This window comes from Colossoma macropomum, unplaced genomic scaffold, assembly GCF_904425465.1.
Source record: "Colossoma macropomum unplaced genomic scaffold, Colossoma_macropomum, whole genome shotgun sequence".
NCBI lineage: Eukaryota > Metazoa > Chordata > Actinopteri > Characiformes > Serrasalmidae > Colossoma > Colossoma macropomum.
This window is the reverse complement of record NW_023495932.1, coordinates 391,127-410,508: the sequence shown is the minus strand read 5'-3', so window position 1 is coordinate 410,508 and position 19,382 is coordinate 391,127. Positions and strand designations below refer to the sequence as shown.

The 19,382-nt window shown below is 41.2% G+C and overlaps 1 protein-coding gene across 6 annotated transcripts; it reads left to right on the top strand.

The window, feature by feature from the left end:
- Positions 1 to 697: 697 nt before the first annotated feature.
- On the top strand, positions 698 to 17,953 carry tox4b (TOX high mobility group box family member 4 b). Of its 6 annotated transcripts, none has more exons than XM_036564086.1 (9): positions 698 to 961; positions 7,935 to 8,003; positions 8,420 to 8,695; positions 9,309 to 9,569; positions 11,134 to 11,463; positions 12,014 to 12,094; positions 12,250 to 12,888; positions 13,500 to 13,654; positions 14,408 to 17,953. In XM_036564086.1, exons 1-9 carry the CDS (start codon positions 956 to 958, stop codon positions 14,463 to 14,465), a joined length of 1,875 nt encoding a protein of 624 aa, XP_036419979.1. In that variant the 5' UTR covers positions 698 to 955; the 3' UTR covers positions 14,466 to 17,953. The 6 variants fall into 6 exon arrangements, with proteins under 6 accessions (XP_036419979.1, XP_036419978.1, XP_036419977.1 ...); XM_036564085.1 differs by having other exon boundaries at positions 702 to 961; positions 7,935 to 8,039; XM_036564084.1 differs by lacking the exon at positions 698 to 961 and adding an exon at positions 6,327 to 7,031 and having other exon boundaries at positions 11,137 to 11,463.
- The last annotated feature ends 1,429 nt before the right edge of the window (positions 17,954 to 19,382 follow it).

The following is a 19,382-nucleotide window of genomic DNA, read 5'->3' as shown; positions in this document are numbered from 1 at the left end:
TTTGGATGTCCAAATGTAGAAATGTAGGTTTTCATTGAGTGCGTTTACACACTTCCCAATCCGATACATGCAGAAAATCAGATTTTTTCATTAATCCATTAGAGTTTACATGCACTTGCGTAAACATATAATGGGAAACTGGGTTGACATTAGTCAGACAGTAATCGGATTTCTGCTTTGCAACCAGCCAATAAACCCACAGAATAAGACGTGACGTAAAACTCAAAAATCATATGGCTTGATTTTTTTTAAACATCGAATCACTTTAGCGGAAAAATATAAATGTTCATCATCCAGAAGATGAACAACATTAAAATCTGTCATTACTGAACTAAAGTCCAGCTCTCCTTATCGGATTTCTCGGCCTTAATCGGATCTGAGAAATCAGAGTATGCTGTTTAGATGACCGCTTGAATAATCAGATAACTGCCAAAAATAGGTTATTATTGGATTATTAAGTGCATATAAACACACTCATTAATATCGGGATCCTTAGTATTAATTGGTATCGCACAGAAACAGAAAAGTAAATGGGTGGCATCGCCCATCCCTGGCACAAACCTTTACTGTGTTCAAACTGAAGTACGCATATTGGAACGCAGCCACAACACTCCAGCTCTAAGCGCCCTAGTTAGCTAGTGGACAAGTGCGCGTATTGGAGCGCGGCCTCTGACAGTGTGGACCGGTTTCTCGCTTTAACGCTGGTGTTGCGCTAAACTGCGATGCCTGCGGTGATTTACAGCTACAAAAGCTTATTAAGACTGGTCTTGGGCTTAATCCGGGCCACAGGCGAGCTCGTTTTCTGTCGCTGGTTTGGCCGGTTCGTCATTTCCTCTGTGAAGCGCACTAGCCGGTGCCATGTTGTGAGTGTGTGCTGAGCGAGTGTTTTTGTTTCCTGTGAGAGTCGCTTTGATCGGAGTCACAGGACAGAAACCGTGCCGAGTTCAGGGCGAGTATGGAGGTAAGAAGAGACGTCTAGAAGAGCCGTCTGAATACTTCGTCCGTCTTAGCCGCCTCGTCCACCCCCCTGCTCCTCCATTCACACTCTTACAGCCCTTTTTCTCCGGTGTTGCAATCCGGAGTCTTCATAAAAGCCACCGGCGGAGCTGCCGCACCAACAACTTCCTCCTTTGTAGCGTTAGCAGCGTTAGCAGCTAGTCAGAAATGAATGGCTCCTTCATTTGTTTACACGCTTTCGTCGGCGTTTTGTCTTGAACTTCCCCACTTGGACGTCGAACCAGTTCTTGTTTGGGTCACTTTCGTCGCACTTAATTCTTTCTAACTTTGACAGAGTGCCGGTCAGCAAGAGGACAACTTAGTGCTCATGGCTAACTTATGCTAGCTAAAGTAACGAGCTAACCGCCCTAACACGTCGTCGTTTTCATCACAATATCACGTTTTTTTAATTATATGTCTCTAATCAAAGTTTTACCCTTTTATTTCCTTCTATACGGAGCCCCCAGGGTGACATGGTAATTATGTTTTAATAAGGCGTGGCCACGAATTAATATTTCGAGGTCACAAATATTACACTGGTATGGGTTACTATACTGAGGCTTTAAATTAGTTTACTGAGATTACAATGTAATTTATTGAGGCCACGAATTAAGTTTCTCATAACTTGTGGCCCCCATGAAGTCATTTATGGCCTCAATATGTTCATTGTTGGCCTCGATATTGTAATTTGTGGCTACAACTTAATAAAAATAATCAGGCCATTTTACTATAATTACTGTATTGAGGCCAGGAATTAGTATATTGAGATTACAGAATAATATATCGAGGCAGCAAGTTTCTCATAACTTATGGCCTCAATAAAAAAATTTCTGGCTTCAGTATATTCGTTTATATATTCTCATATATTTATTTGTGGCCTCAAGATAGTAAATTGTACCCTCAGTATATTGATTTGTGGCCACACTTTATTAAAAATAATTACACCTTACTTAATATATTAGGGCCACAAATTAGTATATTGAGATTACAGAGTAGTACATTGAGGCAGCAAGTTTCTCATAACTTACAGCCTCCATACAGTAATTTGTGGCCTCAATATATTCATTATTGGCTTTTATATTTTAATTTGTGGCCTCACTGTTATAATTTCTAGCCACACCTTATTAAAAATAATAACGTCACCTCACTATAATTAATATGTTGAGGCCACAAATTTGTATACTGAGATTACATAATAATATATTGAGGCAACAAGTTAAATTTCTCATAATAATATATATATATATTAAATATATATATTAATCTGTGGCCTCAATACAGTACTTTGTGGCCTCAGTATAATAATTTGTTGCCACACCTTTTTAAAAATAATCACCATGTCACCTTAGGGGCTCTGAGAATTTTACACCTTTAGGCTCTTTTAAGACCTTTGGTTCATGTTCTCTCCTGCGTTTGTGGTAGATGGAAAGCAGTCAAGACGTCTGTTTCCTGAAAGAAACAGACAGGTGGTGTTTAACGGTTATGGGTTTGATGTGTCTGATTCCTGAACCGAGCAGAGACGGCGCGATAGCGATACCACTTCTTCATTCCAATTGTTCCGATACTGATGTTGAAACCTTAAGTATCATCCCATGTTTTCTGTAAAAACTTATAAGCTTTAAAATGAGTCGTTTTTAATTGAAGCACTTCATTTAAAGGGGTGTTCTGGTCTAAAACTATCACTTAATGTTATCTGTTAGGTTTGGTCGTATTCTGTAGTGCAGCAGTGAAAGTACAGTAAAGAGCAAAACACAAGCGAAAGTATTGCCATGCGGTATTTAGAAGTGCATAAATAGAAGAAGTGAAGATAAATAATAAAATACACTAAAATAAGTAGTAAAATCGCATAAATACTATGCAGTTGACAGTGCAGTGGTGCATGTCACGTCCAGTGAATGAACAGAGTGACTGTACTGTAAACGACAACAACAACAACGTTAACAGTTGTGCAGTATGAAATATTTGTGGATGTATAAATAAAGTGGCATCTAGAGTATAATAATTACGTCTGCTGGCATTGCTGATGTAGCACTAACCTCAAACGGTGTCCAGACTGTTCACTTTGTCAACTGAATAACTCAGTTGAAGAATTAGCCAGATAGCAGAAACGCACTTAATTAAACAGGCTGTTCCGAAACACTTGTAGTTACTTCTGCCTTCAGGACACATCATCAGAAGGGAGCTTTCCTTGTCTTTAAACCAGGAAAACTCACTTTAGAAGCTACTGTGGCACTGCTGTGAGAGGCAAGTAGGCGTGTGTACAGCTGTAAGGATGGTTACGTTTTCCTTTTGCCCATAATGTCCCTTCAAGATAAGCTACACTACCTACCCAGTAGGAAGACACACACAGCTGACATCACACTGCCGATTTGGCCTGATGCCCATATGCCATCTCTAATAAAGAGTCGCTTTTATGTAGGTTATTGATGTAACACTGTGTAAAACCTTCAAAACTCCCGAGTTTAATTTTTAGTACAGGCCCTGATTTGGATAAAACAAGAAGGAAAACTGATGAATAACATTAGCAGAACTTCAGAGTGGATTTAAACATGTAAAAAGCTGGCAGAAGTACCAAAAGGCCATTTCAGACCATTGTAGTCTGGTCATCAAAACACAGACCTGAAGGTTCAGTGATAAACGCTACAGTATTGAAGAAAACTTTACGTGAAGAAATGTGTCCCTCTTTACTGCAAAGAGCAAGAAACTCACTTGTAGCTAAGTGGAATTCCACCCAAATTTCTGTGCAGTTCCTGTCATTCAGAGTGGATTGGTGTGAAATGGTTCCTTTTAGAGAAACTAAGATTTCTTTACAGTGGTGTTGATAGGAACCAGGGGGTTGTGATGTGTAAAAATTTTCTCTCTATACTATTTTGCCTTACAGTGCACTGCATATACCTCTCTACCAACAAAACAAAAATATGTTTCAGATCAAACCTTTATCTTATTGCTATCATACAAGAGTATCTCAGGCATCAGGGAATGTATTTGTAACTTTTACATGTAGTAACTTTCTGTGAGGGAGCTTTTAGAGGTGGACATCTGGTTCCCATCACCACCACTGTGAACAATTCTGACTCGGTAAGTTTCTCTAGAACAGAGCATTTCACACCAAACCGCTCAGAATGGACTTTGTTTACATTTTGATGATTTATGCAGAATTTTTGACAAATCGGTGGAATCGCTCTTTTTTGAGGCACGATGTACATAATCTAGAGGTTTCAGTAAAGGAGGAGCCGCATTTTGTGAAGACAGTGCGACCACAGTAGACGAGTGAGAAGTGAATGTGGTGCCTTTCTGCTTTGAGAAGGAAATGCGATTAATCCAGCGTTAGACAAGGAAGGCTGACCTGGTTAAAGGATAACTTCTGAGTACTGTTACTCATGTTAACGTTCATTAAGTGGAACACTTTGGCTCACAGTGCGAGACACGACAGGTTGCAGTGAAGGGATTAACAGGATGTTTAGTTTTACCCTCATCTAGTAGAAATATTTCATATGTTCTGCGCTCTGTTTTCAAGGCCAGTGCGATTTTAAGAACGCTTCTAGCTGCCCGACGGCCGTAACACCATTAAAGGGGAATTCCACTGATTTTTCAAAATTTCTGCATAATTCAGCGGTTGAGACATTACAGTGGTGGTGATAGGAACCAGGGGTCACAACGTCTACAGCACCAATATAGACATTTTATTTACTATCCAAACCCACCTTCACATCTTCTGAGTGTATATATGTAATGTTGATGGTAGGAAAATAGTGGAAAATCTGAAAAAAGTGTTATGATGTCCCTCTGCCATCAATGGATTCAGACATTTCTGCGAGGGAGCTTTTAGAGGCTCTAAGCTTATGGTTCCTAAGTTTCTGTAGAACGAAGCATTTCACACCAAACCACTCTGAGAGATTTTGTCGATATCTCAACCATTTAAATATGGAGAAATTTTGAAAATTGGTGGAGTTCCCCTCTGACATGATTTGCTCTGGTAATCAGTGTGTCTGTGCTCCACACTAAAGGGCCGTGAGACTGTGGGAAGAATGTGCGGTGCCTCTGAGAATATGACTCGTATTGTATGATTCATTTATATCCCTTTTGGCAACGCACTTGTGAACAGTACGCTGGACACCATTATGAAGTCTAGGAACGTGAAATCACCCCTTTGCAGCGCCAAAAAAACCCTGAAATCCCACTCCTTTATATTATATCGGGCCTCGATTGAGTCGCCTGTGACGCACGCACACCGCTCTGATGGGACGTCGGATTCAGCTTAATGAGCCGACTCTGTCGAACTGTCCGCTTCAATGAGTCGAACATCCGATTCAGCGATTCATTGATTCATCCAGTCGAGAGAGCGACTGTAAGCGAATTCAGAGACACTGTTCATCAAAGACAGGTTACAGTTTCTCCGCCCGACCGAGTCATGTGTGTTTATTTATATTTTTAGTTGAACTACAAGCCTATTATAATAAATAATCTGTGTATATAGACTTGCTTTACTTTTTTGGCAACACTTGCCTCTGATCTGCAGTGCCAGACACTTGTTTTACTTATTTTATGTAAAGCTTTATTTACCCTGTTCTTCAATGGTCAGGACCCCCACAGGACCACCACAGAGCAGGTACTATCGTTCTCAGAACTGCAGTAACACTGACGTGGTGGTGGTGTGTTAGTGTGTGTTGCGCTGGTATGAGTGGATCAGACACAGCAGTGCTGCTGGAATTTAAGGAGAACTTTTTAAAGTTATTTAATTTGTGGTGCTGTATCTCACATAGCCCCAGGGGGGAAGAAGTAGTGCTGCCTCTACAATAAAAGTCCCTATCATTTATCAAACATGGTAATATGTGCGTGCGTGCGTGTGTGTGTGTGTTTGTGTGTATGTATATATATATATATATATATATATATATATATATATATATATATATATATAGCTGTTGTCAGAAGAAAACCTTGTACCTCTATTTTTGACGGTTTTCAGTTTTTGACATAATTTGAAAATACCTGTTGTTCTTTACATTGTGTGTAAATTTCACAATGAATGGACCAAAAGAAATGACATAAAATGACTCGGAAAAAAGTCTGGTTCCATTGACTTACATTAAGAGTAAACTATGTTTTTTCCTTCTCCTGTGAAATTACCATTTTGGAGATACAAGGTTTTCTCCCGACCATATATATATATATATATATATATATATATATATATATATATATATATATATATATATATATATATATATATATATATGTATATACACACACACACAAACACAGATGCAAAGGTCGATTGTCTTGTGAATCGGCTCAATTGAATCATTGCAAAGAACCGATTCGATGGCGAATCCAGTCCACAGTAGTGAAAGGGGGAAAAATACCGACAGACCACCAGCTCTTTATTTAGTTAATATATTTTTATATTCTCATTTATAGTCTGCGCCTTATTGTATGCCTAGAAGGCGTTTGAACACGTTAGCGTGCCGCTGTTTGTCCTCCATGTGTCCGTCATTCATATCGGTGCAGGTGAACGTTAGCTACACGCCGTCGCCTTCCACGTTAGCAGCGAGCTAACTCGGTGCGGTTAGCGCGGCTCTCCGGTCCGGCCGGCTCTCGGCGCTTCTCCCGCGGATGTGAACGTCTGGCTTCGCGTTTAAGGCTTTGTTGGAACGGTTGGCTGTTTTCGCGGTTTCCTCCGTGACCCTGTGAGGGGTTTAGGGAGCGGAGTTCGCTCAGCCGTTAGCTGCCCGGTACCGCAGTGTGAGTCAGGCTGAGGGCTGAGAGAGACTCCGGGCTGCTGGGAGTTATTTTTGGGTCAGGAGTGAAGGCTGAGGGGCGTTAAACCCACCGAGCTGGACCCCCTTTGCCACCCCTACCGCTAAAATAGTCTACTCTAGACCCCGGTTGTGAGCTCAGGCTGTCAGAGCTGGGATCCGTGACTCGAAATGGATCTGAATTTTTACTCGGATTTGACGGACGGAGCCGGCCAGCCGGGCGATCCGGAGTTTCTGGACCCTCAGGCTTTTAACGGATTTGACACGGTTCAGAAGGTGAACATCTGGAGTTTCAAAGGGGGATTTCACCGAGTTTTGAAAATTTCTGCATAATTGAATGGTTAAGAGGTCATTCAGAGTGTTTGAGTGTAAAATGGTTCATTGTAGAGTTTTACAGTGGTGGTGATAGGAACCGGGGGTCTTTTTGGTCTTTTTATATGTGATGTTGATGGTGGTATAATAGTCATAAGTGTGAAAAAATAAGTTTACTATGTGAACTGTTTACTGTAAGAACACCCTTCAAGTGTTTCTCCACCATGAATGGATTAGCAAGACATTTGAGGCCAAAACTTCATCACAGAACTGCTGTCATAAGACAACGTCTCAGACATCAGGCAGTGTATTCTTAACCATTTCATTTAGTAACTCTAAGGTGGACGTCTGGTTCCTATCACCATCACTTGTTTGACTCTCTAGAACGGAGCGGATTTCACAGCAAACCACTCTGAATGACTTTGTTTACATCTGAAATATTTAATTATGTTGAATCTTTTTAAGAAATTGGTGGAGTTCTCTCTTAAGATGTAAAATAAGTTGTCTTGAACGATTGTTTATAAGTACAGGCTGTACAGTTTTTTAAATAGTTTACATCAGGAAACTCCTAGTATTTCCTCAGTGACCTCTAGATGTTCATGTATTTGGCTGGGCGGCTGATGTCACTGAGAAACGTGATTGGTTTGTGTGAGGCTACTGTAGTTTTGAAGCAAAGTTTCATTAAAAAATGTACTTTTTTTTACTGACCTTTCCTCTCATCCCAAACATCAGCCAAGGCACATTTGGTGTCTGAAGTTTGCTGCTTTAGTTTTTCACAAATTGCGCTAAAACACTATTACAGAAATGCATGTCTGGTATGCCTTGAATGTCTCACACTGTTCATTTTGTTTCTGTTTTTGTGTGCAGTTCCCTGGAGGAAGCGACAACTACTTAGCTATAAGTGAAGAGGGACATCCTTTCCTGTCCTCCTCCGAGGTAGCTCTCCCCTCCACATACTCCCTTCAGATCCAGGTGCTTCTTTCTGTCCATGTTTGTGTTGTCCTCCTTTAGACTGAATTTCAGCTTGACTTAAAGAGATGCAAAGCTTGAATTAGGACCGAAATGTGCCGTTTACATTTGTTAGCGTGGCAGAGCTTTGAACAGACCTAGCGTTCCTTAATTGTTGCCACATTATGAGGTTTTGTCTTACACATTGAGATTCCTGTCATTTGTTTGTGTATTCTGTTTAATCTTTAGTTCGGTGGTGGATGTTTTTTTGCATTCTTAAGTCTCAAAAGTCCTTGTAGGAATGTAAGAGTGCTGAACCAGGTTCAGCTCTTACCTGACGAGTTACGTGTGTTCATTGAACTGAGTCGGCCTCAGAATTTCATCAGTGAGTCCTTCTTCTGCAGACATTCCATACACCCAGTTTGGGCGATGAGGAGTTTGAAATCCCACCCATATCACTGGACCCTGACCCTGCTCTCAGCGTCTCTGATGTTGTGTCGCACTTCGGAGAGCTGGGCGACGGTGGCCCTTCCTCAAGCGTCCCTGGCAATGCCGTCGTCGAGGGCGACGATCCCTCTTTTGCCTCAACCTTCGTGAACCCTCCATCGCAGGCCCTGGAACACCTTAGCCTGATGAGCCAGCAGGGAGGGGGTCCTATGTTGGGATCGACACTGGGAATGGTAAGTGCACGTTGGAGAAAGGCAGTGTATTCTTAATCATTTCATTTAGTAACTCTCCGTGAGGGAGCTTTTTTAGAGGTGGAAGTCCGGTTCCTATCACCACCACTTGTTTGACTCTCTAGAACGGAGCGGATTTCACTCCAAACCACTCTGAATGACTTTGTTTACATCTGAAATATGTATGTATATATATGTATATGTTTGTGTGACGCTACTGTATTTTTGAAGAAAAGTTTCATTAAAAACTGTACTTTTTTTTACTGACTTTTCCCCTCATCCCAAACATATTCTATCAGCCACATTTGGTGTCTGAAGTTTGCTGCTCTTAGTGCTACTTTAAGCTTACATTCACATTACAAGTCTTACTGCTTAATTCTGTTTTTTCGCTCATGTCCGATGTTTCTGATAGTTTACATATGTTTTAAAATCTGATCTGTGACATTTATAGGTTTGAAATTAGATTATTGCTGCCTCAACCATATGACCTTATACAATGTCAGTATGGCCGAATACTGCAATTTGTACACGACTGCCGATTAAAAAAACAGCTAATTGCCTTCGATGTGAGAAACAATCCGGTACCCGAACTGAAATTGTAGTTGTTCTATTCCAGGATCTTGGCCATCCTATTGGTTCTCAATTCAGCAGCTCTTCCCCCATGACCATTGATGTTCCACTAACGGACATGAACCATAGCCTACTAGGACACAACCAGCTGACCACTATTGACCAGTCGGAGCTCAGCGCTCAGCTCGGTCTCAGTCTAGGAGGAGGGACCATTCTGACACGCTCACAGTCACCTGACCAGCCACTATCAGCCACTGGCTCACCGTCTGAATCACTCCAGGATGACGACATGGATGACTTCAGAAGAGTGAGTCTGTCCGTTTCTTGTTTCAGCGCGAAATACTAAGAGAAGTTCAGGTTTCTTAAGATGATTTTTACGTGTGCTTTTCTGAAGGGGAAACGTTTTATTTAGTTTAATCATAGGTTTCTGTTGTGTTTTAGGATTCACGCACATTGTTTTCTAATTCATACATTGTGTGGTTACAGATTTGATGTGATTTTCAGTAACAGCTGTAAGTAAAGTATGTTTCATAGTTTTGATCCTCATCTGTTTTTTTTCAACAACAGTCTCACATCTGAAGCTAACGCATCCGAGGAGCATACATGTAGAGTTTTATGTCTTTTTGGAGTCTTTTGTTTGGCTGGTTGAGCTGTAGTTTAATGTCCTGTAAAGCCAGACATGCTGTGCGCTTTTAGAAATGTGTACGATTTAGACACTCGCACTGTATGGAAATGCTTGTTCTGATTGACGTGAAACACAGCCTGTACAGACAGCTCTGTCTGTGGACAGTTTCAAATAAAGTGCACCGAGTACTGAGCAAACATGCTGAGAAAATGAGATTCAGCAGTGCTGCTTACTTGTACTGCACTGCTAAAAAAACAGTACTGAAAAACAGGCATGGATATACATGGTAGAACAGTACGGCCTCTCTACATCCTGTGTTACAAAAAAAATTACTATATTAATGTTTATATTTAGTTTTTCTGTTCAGTCAAACAGTTTCTCCACCCATTTTGAGGACGTGATTGTGTTTGTGTGTGTTTTAAAATGGGCTGAAATCACACTGTATTCCTGGTGGGAACATATCGAGGCAGAATGTTTAAAGTGACTGAAGGCTTTGTGTCCCACCACCAAAATCTTTGTGAGCAGAGCCGTCTTTAATGGCAGCTTCAATTGTTTTTTCATTAGTGCGGCAGTGCAGACACTGCTTACGTCACAAGGTATCAGCGGGTATCGGAATGTTGCTATCAGTGAATTTTTAGGAGTATGAGCGCCGTATCGGCCCGACACCGGTATCAGCACTGATGCATCTTTAATAAATATGCTATAAAATATGGTATGGCACAATGTAATGTAGTGTGAAACAAAATATTTCAAGAACATAAGCTTTAAATGTTTGGATGTGGTCGTATTTTAGTGTGCATGCATTCCCAGATCTTCCCATTCTCATATTTTGATGTCAGCCTGCCTCACGTAATGGGTATCATTACTTGCGATATGTTTCTAAGGAGCAACAGAAGGGAGCAAGATGGGTCATAAGCTTTTCAACTGGTTTGCCGGTTTTATAAGTAACTAAATTTATTTGTCAAACACGAAATTCATGGTGGCGAAATTCATGAAGCTTCAGAAGATTTAATGATTCCTAAGTCAGTTAATCAACTGTGTCTGCTATAGAAATGATTTTTAGTTGCAACGTTAGTCAATTCTATGTACTGTATCTTGCTGATTCTGGTCACAGATTGTAAATGTGTATCTGAATTGTTATGGAAACTAATCTGTCATTCCTCCACACCCACTCCTGTCCTTCCTCTCTCTCTCTGTCTGTCTTTCTGTCTCTTTGCCTCCCCCTCTCCGGCCCCGTCTGGCTCAGAAGAGCGTGCTGGTGGACTCCCCTGTCTCTCTCTCTGTCTCTCCTGGTGTCATCTCTCTCTCGCCCTCTCTCGCGGAGCAGCCTGCCACCTCTGTGGCTGTGGCCCCACCCACGCTGGCACGGAGAGGTGTGGCTGGAGGAGGGGGTGGGGCCAAGAAAGGAAAGAAGAAAAAAGACCCCAACGAGCCCCAGAAACCTGTGTCGGCCTATGCCTTGTTTTTCCGAGACACGCAAGCAGCCATCAAGGGCCAGAATCCCAACGCTACTTTTGGTGAAGTGTCGAAGATCGTGGCCTCAATGTGGGACAGTTTGGGAGAGGAGCAGAAACAGGTACAGGGAAACTTGCACAACAAAACTGTAATAAATAGCTGTAGTTAACGCTTATCAAAGGTTTAAATAGTTAGATTCTTATAATCATTAATCTGCTAAGTCTGAAAAAAAAAACACATCAACCTGCTGAACAGTTGTACCAATCTACGAATGTAAAAAATGTAAACAGCAAGCATATTAAATATAAACATAAGGTGAAATAAATATAGCTGGTTTTAAGTTTTCCTGTTATCAAAATAGTGGCTGGTAGAACAACTTGAGATGTCCTGCTGTCCATTGTAATGAACCGTGCCTTGCCCAGGTTATTATTAGCTTATTGAATCCAACTTATTGCCTTTGTTCTTGTTTGAATGCGGTCAGAAGTAGGGGCGAGTTGGCACCAAACATTGCTGCGCTGTCTGTCAGCGAGACAAATAAAGAAACAAATTGTGGTTTGAATCATATGCATCGCATTTACACCACTAATGCCGACATGTTCAAAGATTCGGTCATGTCTCCTAGTTGCTTACACTTACTGTTTTATATCCCATCATATGCATTTCTGCTCTAGGTTTACAAGAGGAAGACTGAAGCTGCTAAGAAGGAGTACCTTAAAGCACTGGCAGCTTACAGAGCCAATCAGCTTTCTCAGGTAACATGCTGTCAGACCGTTTCTAACGCATGTAAAATGTGCTGTGTCCTAACACCAAGGATGACGTATGAATTGGGTGATAATTTTGAATGTACTGTGATTTAAGACAGATACAGTGCTCCTTTGGTTACAGTCTCTCATTATTGTTTTTATAGCCCACCATTGAGGTGCTGGACACGCCCCCTTCTCCCCCTGCTGCTCCTGCTGCTGTGGCCACACCAGAGCCTCCACCACCTGCACAGCCGCCAACACGTTCCAGCCGAATTCCACAGCACGCACCCGACAACAACACTATCACCAACATCTGCACGTCCAACATCATTATCGACCTGCCGCAAGTCACCACGCGGTCTCGCACGGGAGCTTACAAGCCAGCCGCCAGCGCTGCGGCAGCGAGTGCCACTCCGACTCCGCCCACTGTCACCAAGATAATCATCCCCAAGCAGCAGCTTCAGGCCGCGGCTGCCGCTTCAGCGCGCCAGCCTCCTCCCCTCCAGCAGATGCAGAACACCCCTCCACCCCCACGCCTCCAGCAAATGGTACATTCCCCTGCCCCGCCACCCCTCCTGGCCAAACCTCGTGGTGGGGGTGGAGCTGGCCAAGTTACTGCCACTGTCACCACAGCACCTCCACCCCCTCTGCAGATCAAGATAGTCCCCGCCCCTGTGCAAACGGACGTGGCCACTCCCATCATTGTGACAACGGCCGAGGGGGCACCAGTCTCAGCCACCCCGGCGGTGGCAGTGGAGGTGGCGCAGCCGGCTGCCATAGTGACAGCAGAAGGAGAGGAAGGGGTAAGACTGGACAGGACAGATCTAATGGTGCCTTCAGACAGTCTTTTTAAACTCACGAATTTCTAAGTTTATCAAAAGTCTGACGAATTCTAAATACCAGTGGTGAACCAGAAAGGTCTGTTGGAAGGCAGCTTGTGTTGCTTAAATTAAAAGTTGTGACGTATGACCAGCCAGCACATTATCTGATACCATGTGAACACAGTAGACCAAGCCGGTTGGTCCATGCAGATTCATATTGTTCACATGATTCAGTTCACAGATTGCCAATAACCATCTGAATGCAAAAAGCCAGAAGTTATGATTTGGTGACATGGCAGTTTTCCAAGCTTATTTACAAGCTTGTGAGGACAGTCCCAACACACCATAAAATACAGCTCATTACAGTATCCTCATGCATCCCTAAAATAGGTCTGGGATGTTCCATTACACTTTAGTTTCATGAAGTATTCTAGTTTTAGTGTTTAATATTAGTAGTTTTAGTAAGTGGTATTGCGCTGCATTTGTTAATTTATTTTTATTTTAATTGTTTTTATAGTTTTGTCTCATGTTCTGCTTCCTGCTTTTCCCTGCTTGTTGTTATACAATCTCTCATGCCTCTTTCTTTCTCTCAGATGGAGGTGGAGCTCAATGGATCTCCGGCACCTGAGGTAGCTCCTCCAGCAGGTCCCGCCGTGTGCGTACGAGCAGGCTGCAATAACCCACCAATAGAGAGCAAAGACTGGGACAGAGAATATTGCAGCAACGAGTGTGTGGCCACGCACTGCAAGTACGGGCACAAGACCCCTCTCACCTGCCACCATCACGCTCTCAGAATCACATTTATTTTCCACATACATTAACATGTCTTAGGGATTAGTCTTGATCACAACACACTACATTAAATTGTCTTTTTGGTAATTTTATGCCATTGTAATAGTACAATCCTAAAGCATCTAATTTGGCTCTACAGCTTCTTTAATTGCTCGGTAGCTCAACTTATTGGCTACACTAGATTGCCAGCTTAACACTAATTGAGCGACATGAAGCGATAGTGCTCTTTTCTGCTCTCACAACACTCACATGAATCGAAGAAAGCTTACTTTTTTTCTGTTGATTGTGAGAACTTTCAAAGAAACTTTGAAAGGGTAAATAATTCACTATTCACAATTGTAATTAGCTAATTAAATTCAGCTGCAAGTTTTAAGAACACACTGGAGTACCATTGGACCCTGTTGGTACCAATTTTGAGCAGGTATCAAAAATCATAAAACTGGAACCTTTGGTACTAGATTGATAGCCACCGAAAAAAGGACTGTCTCAGTTTTCTGGTGCCAAAGGTTCTGGAAGAACGTGTAGTGGTATATGCCTGTAGTCTTATGTGTGCCATGCAAATGAATTTTGACTTGTAAAGGATGTTTTATCCACAGTAAATGAAATTCACCATACATGCAAAAACCTACTTAATTTACATTGTACTGTTGACCATTTCTTGGCCATCTAACTGAGCTGTGTCTTCTTTGCTTTGCCGTTTTTCCCGCAGGGATGTGTTCATGGCCTGGTGTGTGATCAGAGGGCAGAGCTCCACCACAGTCACCTAGAAACTGCTGAACCAGTAGCAGAGATAGGGAGAAAGAGTGTGTGTGACGTGTATATAGACATAGGTGAGAGAACTTTGAGAGGAATACAGTTGGTACAGTCCTAAAGAGTGGTTTTCACTACATGCTCCCAGCAGTGCTAGTTAAAGAAATGGTTTAGGGAAAAATCTCATTAAGACAGTTTTCCACGTTTCCTAGATGTAGTCGATTGGTGTTCAAATTTTTCTTATTTAGTTTAGCACTGGAGTTTTGAGGCTAATATTGTTGTCAAATGCTAGAATATACAGGGACCCAAATCTTCTGTAAATACATCCTCTAAACTTTTCTCAACCTTTTGAAACCGCATCCAGGTCTTGAAGGTTGTGCAGACTTGTTGATGTGGTTTAGGACAGAGTTACTGAATGAACTAAATGAACTAAACTTCACTGTGTAGCTGAATGCTGTGGTCAGCCACTTCAGACGACAGGTGTTGTGCTGAATTCTGACGAAAAACCTAGATGTGAAGGTCAAAGACATTGTGGGGATGTTTTTACGGAAAACATTTGGGTGACTGTTGACTTCTAGTGTTTGTTAGCAAAGTTGTCCTTGTAGCTCCAGCGCTACACTGAAAAAGCAGCATTTGTCTGATCAACTACATCTGGGGAAAGTGGAAAATTCTGCACAACTTATTTTTAGCTGAACCATTTCTTAAAAGCGGCTCTTGGCCTTGTCGCTGTTTGAGAATGGCAACCTTAAAGGGATGGTTTGACCAGCCAGTGCTAATGTGGCTAACAATGCATGAGACCTTGTGCTGCTTGGTCAGCATTCTAACTAGCTGTTTGGTTGCACTATCCCTTTAAGCACTAAAACTGGGAACTGACAATTGTGTTTCGTAGAAGAGTTGAGGCAGCTTAAGAGAAGCCATGGTCCTTAAAATTCTTTGAAAGTTTATGAATTTCTGGGATAAAGAAAGAAAATAAGACCTTGAACATTTTGGCAAATGGGTAAGGGGTTCTTGAAGGGTATAAAAAGGAAAAAGTTATCAATGTAACATAATTACACATTTGAAAATGTGAAATTTATCGGTGATTAGTTGTTCCTCAGTTTATCGCTTTAGTTTCTGTGCAGTTTCTGTTTCAGTGCATTCATGTACAACAGGGAAGCTAGCAGGAAGGGTTTAAGAATGGGTCCTCTGTAAGATCTCTTACCAAAATGTTTAAAAAGGGTGTACAGTATGCGGATACATATACGAAGGCACTACTTTTTGCTAATATGAATCAGTTAAGTACAGAAGAGAGAGGAAAAAGACTGATGTTAGAGAAGGAAGTCGAGGATTCTTTTAAATTTATCTCATTTCAGCTTATTTTTTTGAAATTGTGCAGTCATCATGTCTCCGATTATACAGGGCAGAGTTTATTAGTGTATTTCTCACAAGAGTTGAGGGGATGGGGGGAGAAAAAGAAGCTAAGAATTGTCAAAGGTGAGTGATTGAGAGGATGTGTGTGTTCATGTGTGCAAGACGGAATGAAACCACTTCTTAAGCTAACAGATCATTGTTGTACAGAGGACGCAGCGTCGATCAATGGTCCGTAATAGCCCGCTTCACCTCTAGACTGTTGTTGGGTTAACATTATGTACAGCTTTAATTTTTTTGGCTTAAACTACATTTCTACCCAGATATTTTGACTGTTTCATAAGGAAAACTGCTATTTAAAAAGTCGTTTCAACATTTCAGTCACAACAACCACGACTCTTGTTGTATATCACTTCTCTAGAGAACATTTACATGGGCTATCAATATTTTTAATAAATGACACCACATGAAGTTTTTAAATAAGCTGTATTGCTACATGAACAAGACTAGTATTTTATTCCAGGATGGATTTTGTTCCTTGTTTTGCAACCAGCAGGAGATTGTGAACAGTATTGTTGGAGACCAAAATTGCACAGTCGCTACACAATATTCTGTTACAGAACTTGTCTCTTTTTATTGAGTTACAACAATGAAATGGACATTTTTGTGTTTAATAAACATCGAGGACAAGTCACCTGTGTTTTTGTGTGTGGCTTCAGAATGATCAAGATATCTACAAGGGGCACACCAAATACGGTTGACAATATATGTCAATATTTGTAAAAAGTCTTGGGAAGTGTCCGTAGTGGGGGTTATTTGGCAAGAGCATATTAACCATATCCATAAAATGCAGTTTCAGCCTGTTTTGGAGGTCCCTCAGTGTGTTTATTCTTCAGTAATGCTGATTTATTTAGATGGAAATGTGTATGATATTTATAAAATCTGAAGCGTCTTATTTGTTGGTGCACAAGCCAGTCATTGTTTATGAATGTGTATTTAAGTGCTGTTTTTATTGTTATTCCAGTTTGTACACAAGTTTTGATACCAAGGAAGCTGCAGTTGCTCTCCGTTTTATCTCAGCACGACTGGTTTTGTTGAGAGATGTGAATTGTTTTTTACTGCAAGGGGTTCTCATCCCTCCTCTTTCACCTCTGATTGTTGCTTTATTACAAATATACATGTTGATTTCTGTTGCGCTGACGTAATGGCCACTAGGGGGCCTGCAGAATGAGGTTAAATTGCGCTTAAATATTTCTTGTGTTTTATGGGTCATTTTCACCATACTGGAACTGTGGACCTCCACATGTCTGGTACATCCTTCGGGAGCTATTTCCGAACGCCTGAAGGTACCACGTTTATCTGTTCAAATGATAATATGCGAGTTTAAACACCATGGGACCACATAGCCATCAGACTGTTCAGAAAGGAGATGCGTTCTGTCTCCTAGAGATGAGTGTACTTTGGTGAGAAAAATGCAAATCAATCCAAGAACGACAGCAAACGACCTTGTGAGGATGCTGAAGGAAACAGGTACAAAAGTGTCTATATCGACAGTAAAATGTTCTATATCAACATGACCTGAAAGGCCACTTGACAAGGAAGAAGCCAATGCTCCAAAACCGACCTTAAAAGCTGTTACAGTTTGCAGCTGCACATGGGGACAAAGATTCTTGGAGAAATGTTCTCTGGTCTGATGAAACAAAAACAGAACTGTTTGACCATAATAACCATCATTATTTATGGAGGAAAAAGGGGGAGGCTTGCAAGCCAAAGAACACCTTTCCAAACTTGAAGCATGGTGGTGGCAGCATCATGTGGTGGGGGGTGCTTTGCTCCAGGTGGGATTGGTGCACTTCACGAAATAGTTGGCATTCTGAGGAAGGAAAATTATGTGGAGATATTGAAGCAACATCTCAAAACATCAGCCAGAAAGTTAAAGTTTGCGTGAGCAAGGAGGCCTCCAAACCTGACTCAGTCACACCCATTCTGTCAGGAGGAATGGGACAAAACTCCAGCAACTTATTTGAGAAGCTTGTGAAAGGCTGCCCGAAAGGTTTGACCCAAGCAATTTAAAGGCAATGCTACCAAATACTAACCATATGTACGTGAACTCCTGAGCCACTGGGGATGTGATGAAAGAAATAAAAGCTGAAATATATCACTGTCTTTGGTATTATTATGACATTTCACATTCTTAAAATATAGTGGTGATCCTAACTGACCATGCGGACAAGGATTACATGTCAGGAACTATAAAAAATCTAAATGAGTCTAAATGAATGTGGCTAAGGTGTATGTAAACTTATGGTCTCAACTGTATTAATGTCTGAAAACAGTATATTTAAATAGGAAGAGAAACATTGCTGTGATATTTAAAATGCTCAAGATATTGGAGTATGCATTTACAGTATTCCACCCTGTAGACACCTTAAGGATGATAACTATAATTTCTATTTGGACCCCTGCATCATTTGAGCAGAGCGTCATGCAACGTTTTCTGGAGATACAAGGTTTTCTTCCGATAACAGCGATATGTACAATTTATATTCACGCTCACTGGTATGTTGTATTTCTTTAATAGTTAGAGCAACCTGGGGAAAGATATCACTACATAGCAAAATAGCATTGCATTAATGTAAATAACATCATGTAATTAATTTAAAAATAAAAAATGTTTTAAGATTTAAAAAGAGAAGATTAAATTTTGACTGTAAACTTACAAATCCCATAAAAAAGCACAAACTTCTGTAGACACAATAGGATATTGCGCATTACTGGAGCTAACTTTGTATATTCAAAACAAGAAATGCTGTATGAACACCAGTGTTAACTACTGTTTAACTGACTTTTTAAAAATGTAGTCATTGAAATGTGAACAGAGTGGTTTGGTGTGAAATGGTTGATTGTAGAGACTCAGATGTCTTTACAGTGGTGGTGATAGGAACCAGGGGTCGCCATGTCTACAGCACAAATATAGCCATTTTATTTACTATCGAAACCACCAGTGAGTCAACAATGGTCTTCTGAGATGTTATATGTAATGGTGATGATGGTAAAAGAGTCATAGATCTTGTGGACAATTTTGCCTCACAACGCCCTGCACGTATCCCTCCGCTGAAATAGACTAAAATGCATTTTAAGCCAAAACTTTATCACATAACGCATTCATAACTATTTAATGTAAAAACTTTCAGTGAGGCAGCTTTCAGAGGTGGATCGTGCTTTCCTGCCCCCACCGGGCAGCCACATGAAAGGACATTAGTTTGGCGGGAAATTAGAGGAAGGCGGGAAACTAGCCGAAACGTCATTGGTCAAAGCTGGAAGGGGGCGGGGTTTAATTTAGGCGCTGTTTTCCTCGTTGCAGAGCGGCGCGGGAGTCGGTAGAGGGTGCTGTTGCTACTCGTTCTAACGTTAAATAAACGTGCAGTATTTCAGTTTATTTATTTACTCATTTGATTTATGAAGATATGACCATCTCAGAAAACCTGTAAACGCTTCGTGTAATAATATGAATGTACTCTGAACGTAAAAACAGGAGACAGAGCCGCCAAAGTCGGTCTGATAAGAGTCTAACATCATGACCGCTA

Excerpts from the sequence above, each read along its gene's own strand:
- tox4b (XM_036564081.1), top strand. The coding sequence starts at position 6,927 with ATGGATCTGAATTTTTACTCGGATTTGACGGACGGAGCCGGCCAGCCG. Across the intron at positions 8,040-8,419 it reads CATACTCCCTTCAGATCCAG|ACATTCCATACACCCAGTTT; the intron begins GTGCTTCTTTCT and ends CTTCTTCTGCAG. Across the intron at positions 11,464-12,013 it reads TGGGAGAGGAGCAGAAACAG|GTTTACAAGAGGAAGACTGA; the intron begins GTACAGGGAAAC and ends TTTCTGCTCTAG.